A 16,919-nucleotide genomic window follows, 5' to 3' on the forward strand; every position below is an offset into this window, starting at 1 on the left:
GCTCTCTACAGGTATTGCCACACCCCAAAATCTGTTTTATTTCACACTTCACAGTCAAGAGCACATATTGTAACAACTTACTATTTAGATTTGAATGTTCCACAGATATTCTAAACTCAACATTATCTCAAATTAGTTTTTTTACTGCCCAAGCCTACTCTTCTTCCCATATTTTTTATTTTTGTTTTTTGAGATAGGGTCTGACTCTGTTGCTCAACCTGGAGTGCAGTAGCATGCACATTTTTGGCTCACTTGCAGCCATTGACCTCCTGGGCTCAAGTGATCCTCCTGAATAGGAGGATCTATAGGTACATGCTACCACACCCAGCTGATTTTTATTTTCATACATATAGGGTCTTGCTGTGGTTCCCACGTTGGTCTTGAACTCCTGACCTCGAGTGATTCTCCCTCCTTGGCCTCCTAAATACTGAGATTATAGGCCTGAGTCATTGTTCCTGGCTTTATTTTTATTTTTCAGTGACGTCATGATTGCTCACACCAAAAGCAATATGCACGTCTAATAATTAAAATCTGTGTTTCTGTCTTTGACATAATCCCTTTCACTATCCTCTTTAATGCGTTTCTGCTTCTAAATTCATTTATTTTTAAAATTCATTCAATTATGGATCTAATATGATTAGATTTGAGTATCTGCTGTATGTCAGGTATGATGAATAAATACTGGAATTACAGTTGTGAGTAAAACACAAGCCATGTTTTCATGGGGCAGTTCTAACAAGAGAGATAGATACTAATCAAATAATCAGAAGAATAAAATGTACTTCTGAAGAGGCATGTAGTGCCATGAGAATGTAAAATAAGGGTCTTTGATCAGAATGTCTCAGTTGAACTAAGATACCAACAATGAGTAAAAGTTATCCTGGTAAAGAAGAAAGAAAAATCATGTTCAAAGATCCTGTAGCAAGAGGGACTGTGAAACATTTACAATACCGAAAGAGGTCGGTATGGCAGTGCTGAAAATAGCCAAGATGTATGTAGTGCTGGTTTAGTAGGTCAAGTTAGGGAATTTGTTTTTATCCTAAGCCACTAGGGTTTTTAAGTGAGGGGAGGAGCCGTACGGGTGGAGGGAATGGAGTAACATCACATTTGCATTAAAAAATAATTTTGGGGGGAGGTGGGAAGAGATAGCATGGGGAGAAATGACACATACAGGTGAGGGGACGGAAGACAGCAAACCACACTGCCATGTGTGTACCTATGCAACAATCTTGCATGTTCTTCACATGTACCCCAAAACCTAAAATGCAATAAAAAAAAAACTTAAAAAAAATAATTTTGGTAGCAATGTAAAATGATTTTAGAGGGGAGAAAGAGATGAATTAGACGGCTGCAGCAGTCCTGGCAAGTGTTGACCCCTTGGACTGGGGTCATGGTGTTGGAGGTGAAACCATTAGGTCAAACCATTAAGACTTGGTGGTCTCTATGTGCAGTGAGAGAAAAGGGTATGAATTTTGAGAATTCTGCTTACATAACTGGGGAAATGGTGGTACTGTTTGTTGAACTAAGAAACAATGGATGTCTAGATGACCAAATGCATCTTATTTGGGGGTGTGTGAGAGAGGTGTAGGAGGAAGATCAAGATTTCATTGGGTATGGTAGATAAGTTTAGGTCTTTCAGGTTATTAACAAGAAGGTAGATTTGGTTATATGGGTGTGTTACTCAAGGAAAGGTCTGGGCTTTCGATAATTTCCTTACTTCAGGTGATTACCTATTTGTATTTACTAGTCAGCATGCGTTTCCTTTTCTTTTCTTTTTTCTTGAGATGGTGTCTTGCTCTGTCACCCAGGCTGGAGTGCAGTAGCACTATCTAGGCCAGGGGTCCCCAAACTACGGCCTGCGGCATGTGGCCCCCTGAGGCCATTTATCCAGCCTCCCCCCCCCCCCCCCCCCCCCGCGCACTTCAGGAAGGGGCACCTCTTTCATTGGTGGTCAGTGAGAGGAGTACAGTATGTGGCGGCCCTCCAATGGTCTGAGGGACAGTGACCTGGCCCCCTGTGTAAAAAGTTTGGGGACGCCTGATCTAGGCTCACTACAACCTCCACCTCCTGAGTTTAAGCGATTCTCCTGCCTCAGCCTCCCGAGTAGCTGGGATTACAGGTGTACACCACCATGCCTGGCTAATTTTTGTGTTTTTAGTAGAGACTGGGTTTTGCCATGTTGGCCAGGCTGGTCTTGAACTCCTGACCTCAGGTGATCCGCCCACCTTTGCCTCCCGAAGTGCATTACAGGTGTGAGCCACCACACCCAGGCTTTTTTTCTTTATTGTCAGCTCTTTAGCCTGCCTTCCACATTGCTGCTAGAACTACACTTTGGAAAAAGGAGGCTGTTACTGTTAGTCCCTTGGTTAAATAACTCCAGATGTTTTCTCATTATGTATTTGAAAAATCCAAAATCTTCTGCCTACCTCTCCAACCTCAGTGTCACTCTTTTTCTTCTGTCCATAACCTTGGCTATATGAAGCCATATTCCCAAACACTGTAGGCCACTGAAACGCTTTGCACAGGCTGTGCTCAGGATATTGTCCTCCCTTATGCCTGTCAGGCAGTCTCTTTCTTCCAGAATCATCAGTCCAAGCCTTTATGCCACTGTTGAAGCTTGTGCTTACTTGTAATAACAGTACTTCCATATTAGATAGTAGCTATGCTTATATATTCTCCTCTCCCAACTGTACTATGAACAGCGAGTATATAACTGTTCTCTTATGTTTGTGTCTGTAGTAACAGGATCTGGCATCATAAAATGACTGCATAGTAAGTGTTGATTGATTAATAAGTCTTATTGATTAATAAGACTCAGATGATTTCTCCAGTAATTTTCATTTTTTAGTCTTGGATCTTGTCTCAGTTGGAGTTTTCATCTGCTTTTGGAGATAATAGTGTTTTGAAAACTTTGTACTTCCAGTAAAGGAGTGGTGGGGTGTTTTGTAAAGAGCTGACTAACCCTAAAGGTAAGTTGTTTCATGTTTGTGCTTTTTTCATATGTAAAGTGAGAGGTAGGACTGAGGGATTTCTTTGGTGTTCTGTCTTTAAAAGTTGGTGTGAATGTATGACAGTTGAGTACAGAAAATGCTATTTTTCTGTGAAGTGGAAAAATGTGTATAAAGAATAGGGAAAACTTGATGTAATTATTCAGGTTTTGGCAGTTTTTGATTGTTAGTGTAATGTTGGTTTACTGTACTTTTAACCCTTTAAAAATTTTATTGTGTATATTTAAGGTGTACATACAATAGGATGTTATGGAGTATGTATATGTAGTAAAATGATTACTATAGTGAAGCAAATTGACATATCCATCATCTCAGCATAGTTTCTTTTTATCTTTTTACTGACCATTTAGTGAAATCTTACTTGCCTTTCAGATATGGAAGTTAATATAGGATGGATTTTGCTTTCTTTTGATGATTAAAAAAGTTAGTTTTGGAAGAAGATTAAATATAAGAGAGGACTGTTACTTGTAAATGCTTGTTTACTAGTTTATTTTTGTAACTGAAACATGACTCAATAAGTTTTAAACGTTTAAAATGTTGAAACATTCACGAGCACCGTATATGAACCTCAGTATGCCTTAATTTACTAAATTAAATTTAAATGTACATTTAATGATTAACATTTTACCATAATCGTACTTGTTTATTACATATTTTTGTTTGCCTCCATGTGTTTGTGTGTGTGTGTGTTTTTTTTTTTTTTTGGCAACTGTCTTGCCCTGACACCATTGCAGTGGTGCTATCATAACTCATTACAGCCTTGAACTCCAGGGCCCAAGTGATCCTTCCGAGTAGCTGTGACTACACGTGCATGCCACTGTGCTTGTCTAATTATTATATATTTTGTTTTTTTTGAAGAGACCGTCTTGCTGTGTTGCCCAGGCTGATCTTGAATTTCTGGTCTCAAGCAATCCTCCTGCCTCAGCCTCTCAAAATGCTGAAATTACAGGCATGAGCCACCATACCTGTTGCCTCAGCATTTACAAAAAAAAAAATCCTGGATGATAGCGTAACATTTTATCCCTAGATAATTTAAGTTTGCATTTCTAATCAGAAAAGGACATTTTCTTTGCATAATCATGATACCATTAACACTTGATAAAATTAAGTGATTCTTTAATATCCTCTAATATTTAGTCTGTTGAAATTTCCCCACTTGTACTCCTGTTTTGAGTATGTGCATTGCATTTGAGTGTCATGTATCTAAGTTGTCTTAACCTTAAAACAGTAATTCCTTCCACCTTTATAAAAATCATGACATTGAGTTGTTGAAAAGATCCTGTCAGTTGTGTAGTAGAATGTCCCATATTCTAAGTATGCCTGATACGTATTTCCCGTAAATTGGAGTTAGATTTAAGAGCTTGATTAGATTCAGGTTTCATATTTTTCGGTAAAAATACTTCATAGGTGGTATTCTGTCGCATCAGGTGTAGGTAATGTCTGGTTGTTCCACTTGTGATGTTACGTTGGTTAGTGGTGACAGCTTTATCCCTTCATTGAAAAGTTGCATAGATATGAGCCTGTTCATGGTAACGTATGGATGATAAAAAGATTGGAAAAAAAATATTAGTGGTCTTCAGCCCTACTTCAGGATTAGAGAGTTTTGTTTTTATATTTATACTTTTCTGTATTTTCCACGAATTTTTTTTTTTTTTTTTTGAGACGGCGTCTCTGTTTCCCAGGCTGGAGCGTTGTGGCAGGATCTTGGCTCACTGCAACCTTTGCCTCCTGGGTTCAAGTGATTTTCTTGCCTCAGCTTCCAGAGTAGCTGGGGCTACAGGTGTGTGCCACCACACCAGCTAATTTTTGTATTTTTAGTAGAGACGGGGTTTCACCATGGTGGCCAGGATGTTCTTGACCTCTTGACCTCATGGTCCACCCGACCCAGCCTGCCAAAGTGCTGGGATTACAGGTGTGAGCTACAGCGCCTGGCCACCTTCCAAGATTTCTATAAGGAATGTGTAGTGCTTTTTATTATAAAAGAACTTAAAAGGATTTATTACACTTGATTTACCTTTGGGAAATTAGATCAAAGGTTTCATTTGTCCTTCTTGTATAATTCTTTATTAATAACAAGCATTTTTACAGTCTGAAGTCTTCAAGGAAAGGTATATAAAGATGAATAGAAAATAAATCTAATGTTTATCATCATCCAGTAACAGTTAAGAAATTAAGGTTTAGCTGGAAATAGGTCTAATTTAGAACTGCCTTGTTACAGTTAAATTATAACTGTATACAAATGTGGTGTTTCCACTTTTTTTACTGTTGGCATTAGTTAATAGTCCTTTGTGAGAAATACGGTAGATTTATTTAGGACGAGTTATTTCTCCGAGAATGGTTCCTACCCATAGACTGTATTAAAGAGGCAGGTAGGTCTAAGCACCAGGTAAGTTTATAGTACTCCTCTGAGTGATGATTGGTTCATTGAGGTGTACTGGTCTAGATGATTTTTATAAAGTGAAATATGTTTCACAGAACCATAAAGCTGAACATGTTTTCTGAAATTATGAAGTCCAATCTTATTAAGAACAAAATCACACTTAGGAGTTAATAAGCATTCTCAATGGCATAGGAAATCAAGTATACCTGGTGTCACAGGAAGAGACTGTTTATAATCTATATTCAAGGCCAGCCAACATATATGCTGGTGACTGACCAGCCAAATTTTGATGCCTCACCTTGAAACACAACTATAGATGGATGGTCGTAGGTTTTAGACCTTCAAGGTCAAATGGACTGGGAGGCAGAACAGTGGCTGATTTGCAGGCAGAAACAACTAGAGAGAAAGAAGGCAGAGAAATGTAGTCAAAGAAGTCTTGTGATCCCAGGAATTATTTTCTCTTGAATGCAGCCTATTCCTATGATGCCAGTTATACTTCATTTCCTGTGCCATTGAATTGCTTACATCTTTTATAATAATGACTCTTCAGTATGTTTTTTTTTTAAATAATAAAATATTCTTTGCTTAAATGAGATTGGTTTTGATAATTTCTGGACCTTTGTAACACATTCTATAACATTTCACTTTATAAAAATATTCTGTAATTATTATCCTGTAATACATATTTCACTTTATTATTCTGTAGCACATATTTCACTTTATAAAAACAGTCTAAACTGGTGTCTTAAATGTTTGTAAAAGAAACCTCCACATCATTTTTGTTGACTTAATGAATTATTTATATACCATAGCGTGCTTAGCTCATTTTCTCTGGTATTTGGGATGTTCTTTATAACTAGTTACCATGAATGTTTGATACTGTTCTCAAAATTCAGGTTTAAAGGAGAAGTTTAGTTACCTATCTTTCAGCCTTTTAAGGAAGTGATTAGGTTGAATTACCATTAAAAAGTAGAGATGTTAATTAAAAAAGGATTACTGCTCTGAAAGGACTTTTAAAAGTATGTTTGTAGTATAACTTGACAAATTTCTTATGGGCCCATGTTTTGACAGCTCTTTTATAGCTGTATGTTTCATGTATGTGTGTGTATGTGTAAAGTATGAATATATAATTTTATTTTAATTCTTGAATAATCTGACATGGAGTGACTGTCATACTTTTAAGATATAGGGTGAAATCTTTCCTGTGAAAAAATTTTACTTTCCAAATAAAGCCTGTAGGGCTAGGATCTCTTGGCCTTGCTTTCTGAGTACTGTTCCCACTGAGAAAAACCCCACTAACAACAGATCCTCAAAAAATCTGTGGTTCTGAGTTTTTTCAGTTTTTTCTTCCAGGATTTTACAAATAAGAGGATTTATAAGTAAATTGAGCTACTATGGGTACATGTTTAAAAGTCCCTTCTGATATAATGAATGCTAAATGTAGAGCATGGAAAAAGTATAGATATTATAAAGCAAATAGAAATAATCTTACAAAATAACCACTGTTAAGATTTTGATAAACTTCTTTTTATAACTTTGCCGTGTATAGCTTTATATATTAATATCTTGTATATTTTTAAGATTATTGTGATCATTTTTTTATGTTATAAATATTTTTCCCCTAGCAAGAACTTTAGATCTAAATAATAATAAAAGTTTATTTCAGGTACTCTGAAAGTGTATATTCTTTTCTGTTTCTTCACATCCTACATATCTAGAGTCCAAAAATTCAACTTTAGATATGGACCACTCATTTCTATTTTAATAAAGATACTAAATTATTAATAAGTAGCGTGCACTAACTTCACACTGATTCTTGAACACTAACATTGTTCTTTTACAAATAGTGTATGTATGTATGCATCTTATTCTTCTTTGGCAGTTTAGAGTAGAAGGACATAAAATTGGTATAAAAATGTTGCAAATCAAAGTGTTTGTTAAGACTATTTTCCCTGCCTTGTTTTCAAGATTATGTCACCAGGATTGTTTAAGGTCAGAGTGAGCAGTGTATGCATCAGAATACCTTAAAACGCACTCCTAAAATGTTTAAGGTAGTCTTTTAAAAATAAAATGTTAAAGCTGTGATGGTTTAGGATTGAATTATCTCCCATCTTTACCACAGGGTAGAAGACTTTTAAAGTAGTAAGTCTGTTAATCATAATGTCACATGATTTTAGAGCTGCGAGAAGCCTTAGAGATCATTTTGCCTACCAGTTCTAAAATGGAGGTTAGACTGGGATAGAGAGGTGAAGTGATTTTACCTGAGGTCAGTCACCTAGGTAATGGTTTTAGCTGTTAAGCCTCTAATTGAGCATACTACATTATGCTTTTTTAAAAAAGTCATACTATAACATCAGTAACAGAAATGAGTGTCTCCCTTCCCCCAGAAGGCTACCAAAAGAATGAAAAGTGTTTTCAAGGGCCAGGCGCGGTGGCTCAAGCCTGTAATCCCAGCACTTTGGGAGGCCGAGGCGGGTGTTTTCACTTTTTATTTGGGTACCTGTTTATATAAAAGTGATGGATATCTAACTATATGACCAGAACAGTACTACATTGTATGAAAATGGTGTAAAAGAAGTAAAAGACATGATCTCTTCCTGTTAGTAGCTTTCAGACTGTAACTCTAGACTCCCAGAGTGGGAATACTGGTTTACAAAAAATGATTACATGACTATATTAAGTGGATTTTGGAGAGTTTTCATGATCTATTCTAAAACTGTTGATTGTATAATAATACGGATAAGCAAGGACAGTGAGGTAGTTTCAGTAATTAAAGCTCTTAGAGGCTTAAATAAAATAGTGCAGTCTTTTTCATTAATCGCAGGGTCCATAGTTTTTTGATTTCACTTTAGTGAAATCTTATAAAGAGATATGTTTTAGTACTTGAATGACTAACTCTTTTAAAATAGAACTAAGAATCATTTTCTTTCCCAGAAAGTAGTTCTCTATTTGTACAACAATATTTATACAGTGCTATTTATTCAGTACCTACTGTGCCAGGCATTGTGTTAGTTACTGCAGATACAGCAGCTAACGAAATGAAGTCCTAATCTTCATAGAGCTTACATCAAGTCTGATATGTCAGTGTGTTTGAAATAAATGTATAGTAAGGGTAAATAAATTCAAGTGGCATCATTTAAAAACTTCGTATTAAGAATGTTTTAGGGCTTTTTTGGATGTCAAATGTAAAATATTTTTTGAGTGCTTGATACTTATTTCGGGAAATGTTCAGTGTTGGCCTGTGCGACCAAGACAAATAACAATATTAGACTCGGATAGAGAGGTGAAGTGATTTACCCGAGGTCAATCACCTAGGTAATGGTTTTAGCTGTTAAGCCTCTAATTGGACATACTACATTATTTTTTTTTTAAAGTCATAGCATAACATTAATATTAATAAAATATTAAAAATATTTTTTATATATTGCTAATTTGACTGCACTTTCATGCTTTATTGCTGAAGAAGTCTACCTGGGATGCTTATGAATTAGAGTATAAATACCACTGGGTTATACATACAAAATGTATGAATGTTCAGGCCCTAGAGTCAGACCTGGTTTGACTTCTCACTTTCATTACTTTGAGTTATATGACCTTGGACTAGTGTTCACCTTCTGAGTTGAATCATCTGTAAACTTGATATGATATTAAAATATAATGAAAGCGTCTACTTTATGGACTTATGAGGGTTAAATAACATAGTTCATACAAAGTTATTGATACATGAGTGTCCAATAAGTGCTAGGCTGTTGCCATAGTAGATATCCTGTGTACTATATAGTATTAACATATGTTTCATATATACGATTAACATGACATCACAGATAGCAGCATAACCCTTATGTAACTGGGAAATGGTTTAATCAGTGATACAACTTAGGTAATTAGCGAAAACCTTTTGAAAACATTGAAGGTACTCATCACCTGCATTTTTCTGGCTACATTGTGTGTTTGAGCAGAGAATCCAGCTTTCCTTATTAGTTTGCACTGCATAGTCAAAAATTTACAAAGACCTTGTCAAGAACTGTGAAGGGACTGAAAATTTAGCCTGCTGCAGTTTGTAGATGTTGGTAGAAGACACGAGATTTCCCAAGTTAGACAATGAACCTAATTGATGGCACTGCAAGTGGAATGGGGTTCATATTTGTTTTGGTTTTCCTTGCCCTCCTCAAGTTCCATGGAGGTGACAGAGGAGTTCAGGTGGATGCTACTCATGTATTGAATCTTTAATAGTGGGCTGCACAGAAACCTACCTGACCTTTGTTACAGAAGAAGACCTTATCTTTATTGTATTGGCCAGTGAACACACCTGCCTCTCTCCTCAGAATGCAGGTGTTGTCTTCTAAGACAGTTCACTGTTTAATACATCCTTGAAAAGATAGTCTGGGTAAAAACCCCAGGACTTCTGCTTGCAAGATGTGCAGAAATGATAGCGGTCCATGGAGAATTGTCTCTCAAACACACCTCTGAGTAGCTAGCCTAAATGGGTGTCACAGAGTTCATAAATTAATGTTCATGTACCTTGCCTGTTTATTCTTAAGCTACATTTTAGAAGCGATTTCTGAAATGCCCTGTGTGATATACTACTGCTTATCCTGTATTAAAACTGTATTCTCTTAACAGAAAACAAATACTGAAGTTAATGATAGGCATACTGAGGTGTTCAGGAGTGACTGTACTCACATTTTCAGCTTACTTTGATGTGCATCAAAAATTAAGTGGATGGCTGAACAGAGCAGATAGCTATGCTGCAAAGTCAATACAGCAAAATATTGATTGTAGAATGTGAGTGATGAGTGTATGTGTTTATATAATTATCTCAATGTCTGTGTCAAATTTTCATAATAAAATGTCGGGGGAAAAGCTAGCTGTTGCTCTCCTCCACAGTTGATTCTCTTTGCAGCTGAACTCATCTTGGTATTGCAAGATAACTTTGTTATCAGTAGTTTACATCAAAATATAGATGAATGATAACAGTGTTTTAAACACTGTTAGAGTGGTTTTTTTTTTTTTTTTTTTTTTAGCTCTTCTTAGGTTAGGAGGGTTCCTTTTAAGATTGGATTGTTTGGAGAATAAAAGTCCTGCTATTTAAAAGGAAGACATTGTTCTGAATGGTTGAATTTTATGGATATGGACTGACTAAAAAGGGTATTTCATGCTGGAAAAATGTTTTTAGGCAAAGGAGGCAGGCCAGTCTCACTTGACTGCGTTCTGGGTGAGCTGCCTTAAAATTTTCTAATATTTTTGACATCTCAGGTTCTAAGATTTTTTAAAACTTAGATTCAGACTTTTTAACTCAGAGGCCACACTTGTGTATGATTTCTGTTTGATTGTAAGAATTTGGGACTAGGAGTAGGATTTTGGCTTAATGGCAGTGACAACTGTAGAAGAGTTGCAACAGAATACTTAGTGGCAGGAAAATGGTAGGGCTTCCAAAGAACAACAACCACATAATTGAAAGGTAGAAGTATTTTAATTGTAGAATTTTTCAGTATAAGAGTGCAAATAAATGTAACTTGTATGCAGTTTTGTTTTTTTTATATTTGATTATAGTTGATTATAAATAGTGACATCTCTAACCTAAGTTTGTATTAATACCTTTGATTAAAATGGACTAGTTCAAAAATTGTTTCATAAATGTTAAACTAAGCATTTATATTGGATAAATGATAGGATTTCCCTCATTTATAGAGATTAAGTTTTAGAAATCCTTGAAACATGAATATTTGTCTACTACATAAATTGCATCAGATGTTCACTTTGTTGTCAAAACTGCTTTTCACTTTTTTTTTTCAGTTTTTCAAGGTTATGTCAAGGATCAGTTTTTTAAAAACATTTTTATTGTTTTGCATAAAGAAAAGATGTATACAGTTCAAGGAATTAATCAAAAAGTAAATACTCATATAATCACCTCCAGGGTGAGAAATAGAACTTGGCCAGCATTCAGCAAAGGTCTCCTTATGCCCTCTCCCGACTACTTCGACTGCAGGGTTAACCATTATCCTGACTTTTATGGTAGCCACTTGTTTCTTTCTCTTTTTTTAAAAAATTATGATTATTATACTTTTTAAAATATTGTACTTTAGGTTCTGGGGTACATGTGCAGATCATGCAGAATTGTTGCATAGGTACATATGGTTTAATCACCTAAGCATTACAAAGGATACATTTTCAATTACCAAAGCAGGAGATTATTGGTTTAATTCAGGGGTTCTTAACTCTAACTTCATACCTCATTGTATATTTTGTAATGCTCCCGTTACTATCCTGAAATGAAATTCGTATACAAAATGACAAACATGTAATTAAAAAATTTAAAATATATTTGTCCTAGCTATAACATAAGGAAAAAAAAAGCAATTTTATAATGGCATACTCATTTTAAGTTTAAATGGGCATGACTACACTAGAAGACATAATGAAGTAGTCAGATATTTGTACCCTGCTTAAGTTTGTAGGTACAGTAGGCAGGTGTTTGTATCTACTTAAGATGAATACGTTTGGATTTAAGAGAAATAAGACGAGTTATCTGAGTAGTGCTGACAGTTTTTCTTAACATTGATAAAAGGGTGAAATAAGGATATTTATGAATATTTATGCATATAGGTAGATCAATGTGAATGTCTCACCTGCAAAAGCCTGCTAATTGTGTTGTATTGGTGATTCAGATATTATGAGTGGCATTGCTATTGGTAGAATAATCTTCTGTAATGGTGAACTTACCTTTTAACATTCTGAAGAAAAGAGTACACATTTTTCCTGTTCACATAATAGATGAATACTTGGAAAAGAGGGTTTTCACCAATAATTTGTGGAGGCGTATTTGAAAATTTAATGCAGTGGGAACATAATACTTCATTGTATGGGTCTGCATTGCAGAATGCCTGCTGTCCTGTTTCCTGCCCACCCCCGCCCACTTCTCACCCCTTACTCCCCACCTCAGTAGTACCACCCAATCATAATGCCTAATGAAAATACCTTGTAAGGGGCAGTATCACCTAAAGGGTTGTGTTTGTAGCACTTTTAGTAAGGTATATATATAACTTCTCTTTTCTGAAGATCTTAAGATTTCATCAGGCCTTTTAAATCAGTTGAACCCAGCTCTTCAACTCATTTTACCTCCCACAAAAGTCATTGTAAAATTTTTGTGAATATTTACCTATGTATGTTTTTCTGATGCAGGATATGGCTTTCATCAGGTTCTTTAAGGATTCTGTAACTCACAGAAGTGGACCAGTTATTTCTTCCTAGACCTGTTTTAGCTATTAAATCTGGTCATTCCTTTGCTAATGGTCATCAGTACTTGCTAATTTCCTGTTTTAAACTAGGAGAGGAGCTCAGATTCTGAACTGTCTGCTGGGAGCAACCCTCATTGAGAGGCTTGGTTAGAGGGATACAATGTAGCAGAAAATCTCCAATTCATTTGTTAGGTGGGTTTATTATAGGTAATTATACATTTTACTCACAAGTGTAAAAAGTCTAGTTAAGAGTTTTGTTTTGAATTGGTGGGATTTATTTTGATACATTATCATCATCTTTAGGTAATATATATATTTTTATGTCTAGAAAGCCCGCAATTTGTAATGACAGTTTATAATCCCTGCTGGGCAATATCGTGAAATGTAAATACTATTTCAGAATTCATACAGTTCTTACAGTTTGTTGATGAAAATTGACACACAGTCATTTAAAAAATCAGTTAAAAAAATTTACCTTAGTTTGGATAATTGATTCTTTTTAAAATTGGGGAGAATTTAAATTAATAAAACATTTAAATACTAAAAACTTACATTATTATGTTCTGAAAGTAAGTAATTAAAAATTGTGGATTATTCACGTTCTGGATTAGGTTTGTTCAAAATTAAAATTTTGTGGCATTTCTTTCGTCATGTTACTAAGAAATTGGATCTTTAATCTATGCTTGCTACTGTTAAAGTCCTAGTCAAAATAGTTCTATAAAAATCTACATTTTCAAGTGTCTGTAGTACTTAGTGTTTGAGAATGTTAAGAAATGGAATTTGTCTTTAAGACTCCTGGTTTTATCACTTCAAAGCATATCTCCAGCCAGCCATTTGGTGGATTCATGTGGTAAAATGGACACATTTGGAGTTTTTCATCTTTGCTCTCAGACTAGTTTTCTGGTGGAGTTGTTAGTCAGATGCTTTTCAAAAAGAAAGAGCAAGCACCTGGAGTTGAAGAAGCAGCAAAAGGTGTATGTTGTCAATGGAATGGATTAGCTTGACCATATAATGAAACAGGCAGTTCAGAAGATCATACTTTTTGATATGTATGCTTTTTTTTTTTTTTAAAAAAAAGAAATACGTAGACCTGTAAAAATGCTTTTTTTCTATATCTCCTTCTCTGCCTTTATATGTTTTCTTCTAATTTTTTTCACTGATTTCTATCTCCTTCCTCTCATCCTAGTTCCAAATTTTTATTTCTTAGAAAATATTTTACTACTCAAAGACTTGAAGCATAGGATACAATCATTTTACTTCAGGGCTTGAAATAAGCATCTTTTAATAACCTTGCCTTTGTAAAATTTTAAAAGACATGCTTATTCTTTAATATTGAAGTAAAAGACAGCATTTATAATAGTTTTCTTTGATTCCTGCTCTCTAGCTTTTTAAAAAATATATATAGCTTTAATGGGTAGAACTGTGGTTATTGCTTCCAACTGGAACATGTTTTTATCTTCTGCCTCCAAATTAACAGGTATTTTATTTTGTTGTCTAAATTAGTCTGCGTAAGTTTTCTTTAGGCTTTCCTTCAGCAAAATGGATCAGCCTTTTGAGTTCTTTGTTTTTATAATTTTATGTTGTTTGGGTGCAGAATCAAAGCTTAACTTTGTATCTAGAGCATATGGCATAATAAACACTAAATATGTGAATGAATGAATGAATGGGTTGAATAAACAACAAAATTGAGTTGAAGCAAAAGCACTGATGTCATAGGGTGTAGGGTCTTCAGCTGTAGAGATTTTTGCAGTTGGCCTAGTAAAATAAAGATTGGCACTGGTTTGCAGACAACTGGGAAATTGATATTTTCAGCAATGTGGTAACGTACTGTAAAAATACAGTTGTAGACTTCATAGATCAAAAGTTTCACAGTACTTTTTTTTTTGGTAGAAATCATACATGTTTACTGGAGAAATTTTGTGAAATATAAGGAATGAAGAAGAAAATGCGACTTGTTTTTAAGTCTACTACCTGGAGAAAGGTAGTGTTAGTAGCCATTTGGGATATTTATGCCTGTAGATGTCAACACATAATGAAAATTGAGATTATATACTTTTAGTTTTGAATCCTTTGTTGTTGAGAATCCAATTAAATTTTGATTTCTGTTTAATTTTTAAACTTTACAGGCCCCTTCACAGATGTAGTCACTACAAATCTTAAATTGCGAAATCCATCGGATAGAAAAGTGTGTTTCAAAGTGAAGACTACAGCACCTCGCCGGTACTGTGTGAGACCCAACAGTGGAATTATTGACCCAGGGTCAACTGTGACTGTTTCAGGTAGCAAATCGTGTTCTAAATTTATGTACATTTGAATTTTGACGTTTTATGGTTATGTTTTTGTTTAATAAGGTTTCATCTGGAGGGAGGGAAATAATTCTTATGTTAGCCTGCCTTTGCCTTTAAGGATGTCTTGTTATTATACTATATGCAAGCTGTTTAAAAAAGTTCCTCACTCTCATCTTCTGTGTAAGGGGTGTGGTCAATTTATAAGAAATTACTGTGAATTAGAAACTTTGTATCTGTATTTTTTTCAGCTCACCACTACCTTCTCTTTCTTTATTATTTTATCTTTGAAAAATTACATCATTTTTCTGACTGGTCATTTTCCTTCAGATCTTGAGCATATTACATAGTGCATGCAGCTATAGAAGTATCAATAAAAGGTACAATGCCTCTTTTTTGCCTACTATGTTAAATCAGATAAGTTTTTATGCCTTTCATTGTAAGTGTCAGCAGTGTCCTGCTTGTGAAAACTTTATTTTTACTACTCTCTTAAGTGTTTGTCAAAGAAGTATGCTTGCCATATATAGATTGCTTACTCCTGCTATGCAGTCAATACTGGTACCAGAGCTAATGCCCCTTATAAACTCTTTCTTTCTTTTCTCAGTCCCTCTGATTTCACTAATACAGCTGAGAAGTAGGAAGCAAATATGAGAACATGTATGGTTCCGTGTATTTTACTAATGAGAGAACCTCTCAGGCTGCCCACAGAGACCATTTACTCTTTGTTTATAGCACTACTTCTCAACTCCCGCTATGTATTGTAATAACACAGGGAGCAGGAATACACATGGATTCATCTCTCCCAGATCGGAATCTCCGGGAGCATGGTTTAGAAATGTGTACATTTACAAAAAAAACAAAAACAAAAACAAAAAAACAAACCTGAGTGATCTTGCCAAGTAATCCTAAGATACTATAATAATTCAATTATCAGTTTGCAAGTCCATAGCAGAATTGGGTACAGAGAGTAAGAACCTAAGATAGGCTTATTGAGAGTATTTAGAGGTGGAACTTGACTGCAAAGGCCATGAAGGACAGACCATAGTCAGAGTTCTTGGTGACACTAAATCTTCCCTCAGCAGGTATAGTCCAGAATCTGAAGAGCTAGGAAAAAGATGTTTTAGTGAGTCTTGAGGTAAGGAGAACAGGGAGGAGTGCTTTTCATGTTTCTTTGCTAAGTGTTAATTCATAAGTTCCTGGGAAAGAGAGATGGGAAATAAGATGAAGGATTGCATGCACTCTAGATGTTGCTCTCTACTACATGTTTAAGCCTGTAGCACAATTGGAAGAAGATAGAATTCTTTCTTTTTTTATTTTTATTTTTTGAGATGGAGTTTCGCTCTTGTTGCCCAGGCTGGAGTGCAATGGCACGACCTTGGCTCACTGCAACCTCTTCCTCCTGGATTCAGGCAATTCTCTTGCCTCCTAAGTAGCTGGGATTATAGGCATGTACCACCTTGCCTGGCTAATTTTGTATTTTTAGTGGAGATGGGGTTTCTCCATGTTGGTCAGACTGGTCTCAAACACCTGACCTCAGGTGATGAGCCAGCCTGTCTTGGCCTCCCAAAGTGCTGGGATTATAGGCGTGAGCCACTGCGTTTGGCCTTTCCTTTCCTTCCTTCCTTCTTCCTCTCCCCCTTCCCCTTCCCCTTCCCCTTCTCTTCCTCCTTCTCCTTTCCCTCCCCCTCTCCCTTCCCCTCCACTTTCCTTCCTTTTCCTTCTTTTTTTTCTTTTTGATGGTGTCTTGCTCTGTCACCCAGGCAGTGGTGTGATCTTAGCTCACTACAGCCTCTGCCTCCCGGGTTCAGGCAATTGTCTTGCCTCAGCCACTTGAGTAGCTGGGATTACAGGCATGTGCCACCATGCCTGGCTCATTTTTATATTTTTAGTAGAGACAGGGTTTCACTATGTTGGCCAGGCTGGTCTCAAACTCCTGACCTCAAATGATCTGTACACCTTGGCCTCCCAAAGTGCTGGGATTACAGGTGTGAGCCACTGCACCTGGCCA

General features: G+C 35.9%; 1 protein-coding gene across 2 annotated transcripts in view; it reads left to right on the top strand.

The window, feature by feature from the left end:
- VAPA (VAMP associated protein A) overlaps positions 1–16,919 on the top strand; it is a 42,991-nt gene that overhangs the window by 5,409 nt on the left and 20,663 nt on the right. For both annotated transcript variants that reach the window (XM_003924851.4, XM_003924850.4), the window contains exon 2: positions 14,753–14,905. In XM_003924851.4, coding sequence (XP_003924900.1) covers positions 14,753–14,905 — 153 coding nt within the window. The remainder of the gene's footprint in view (positions 1–14,752; positions 14,906–16,919) is intronic.

The sequence above is a fragment of the Saimiri boliviensis genome, chromosome 13 (genome assembly GCF_048565385.1).
Source record: "Saimiri boliviensis isolate mSaiBol1 chromosome 13, mSaiBol1.pri, whole genome shotgun sequence".
In the NCBI taxonomy this organism is placed as follows: domain Eukaryota; kingdom Metazoa; phylum Chordata; class Mammalia; order Primates; family Cebidae; genus Saimiri; species Saimiri boliviensis.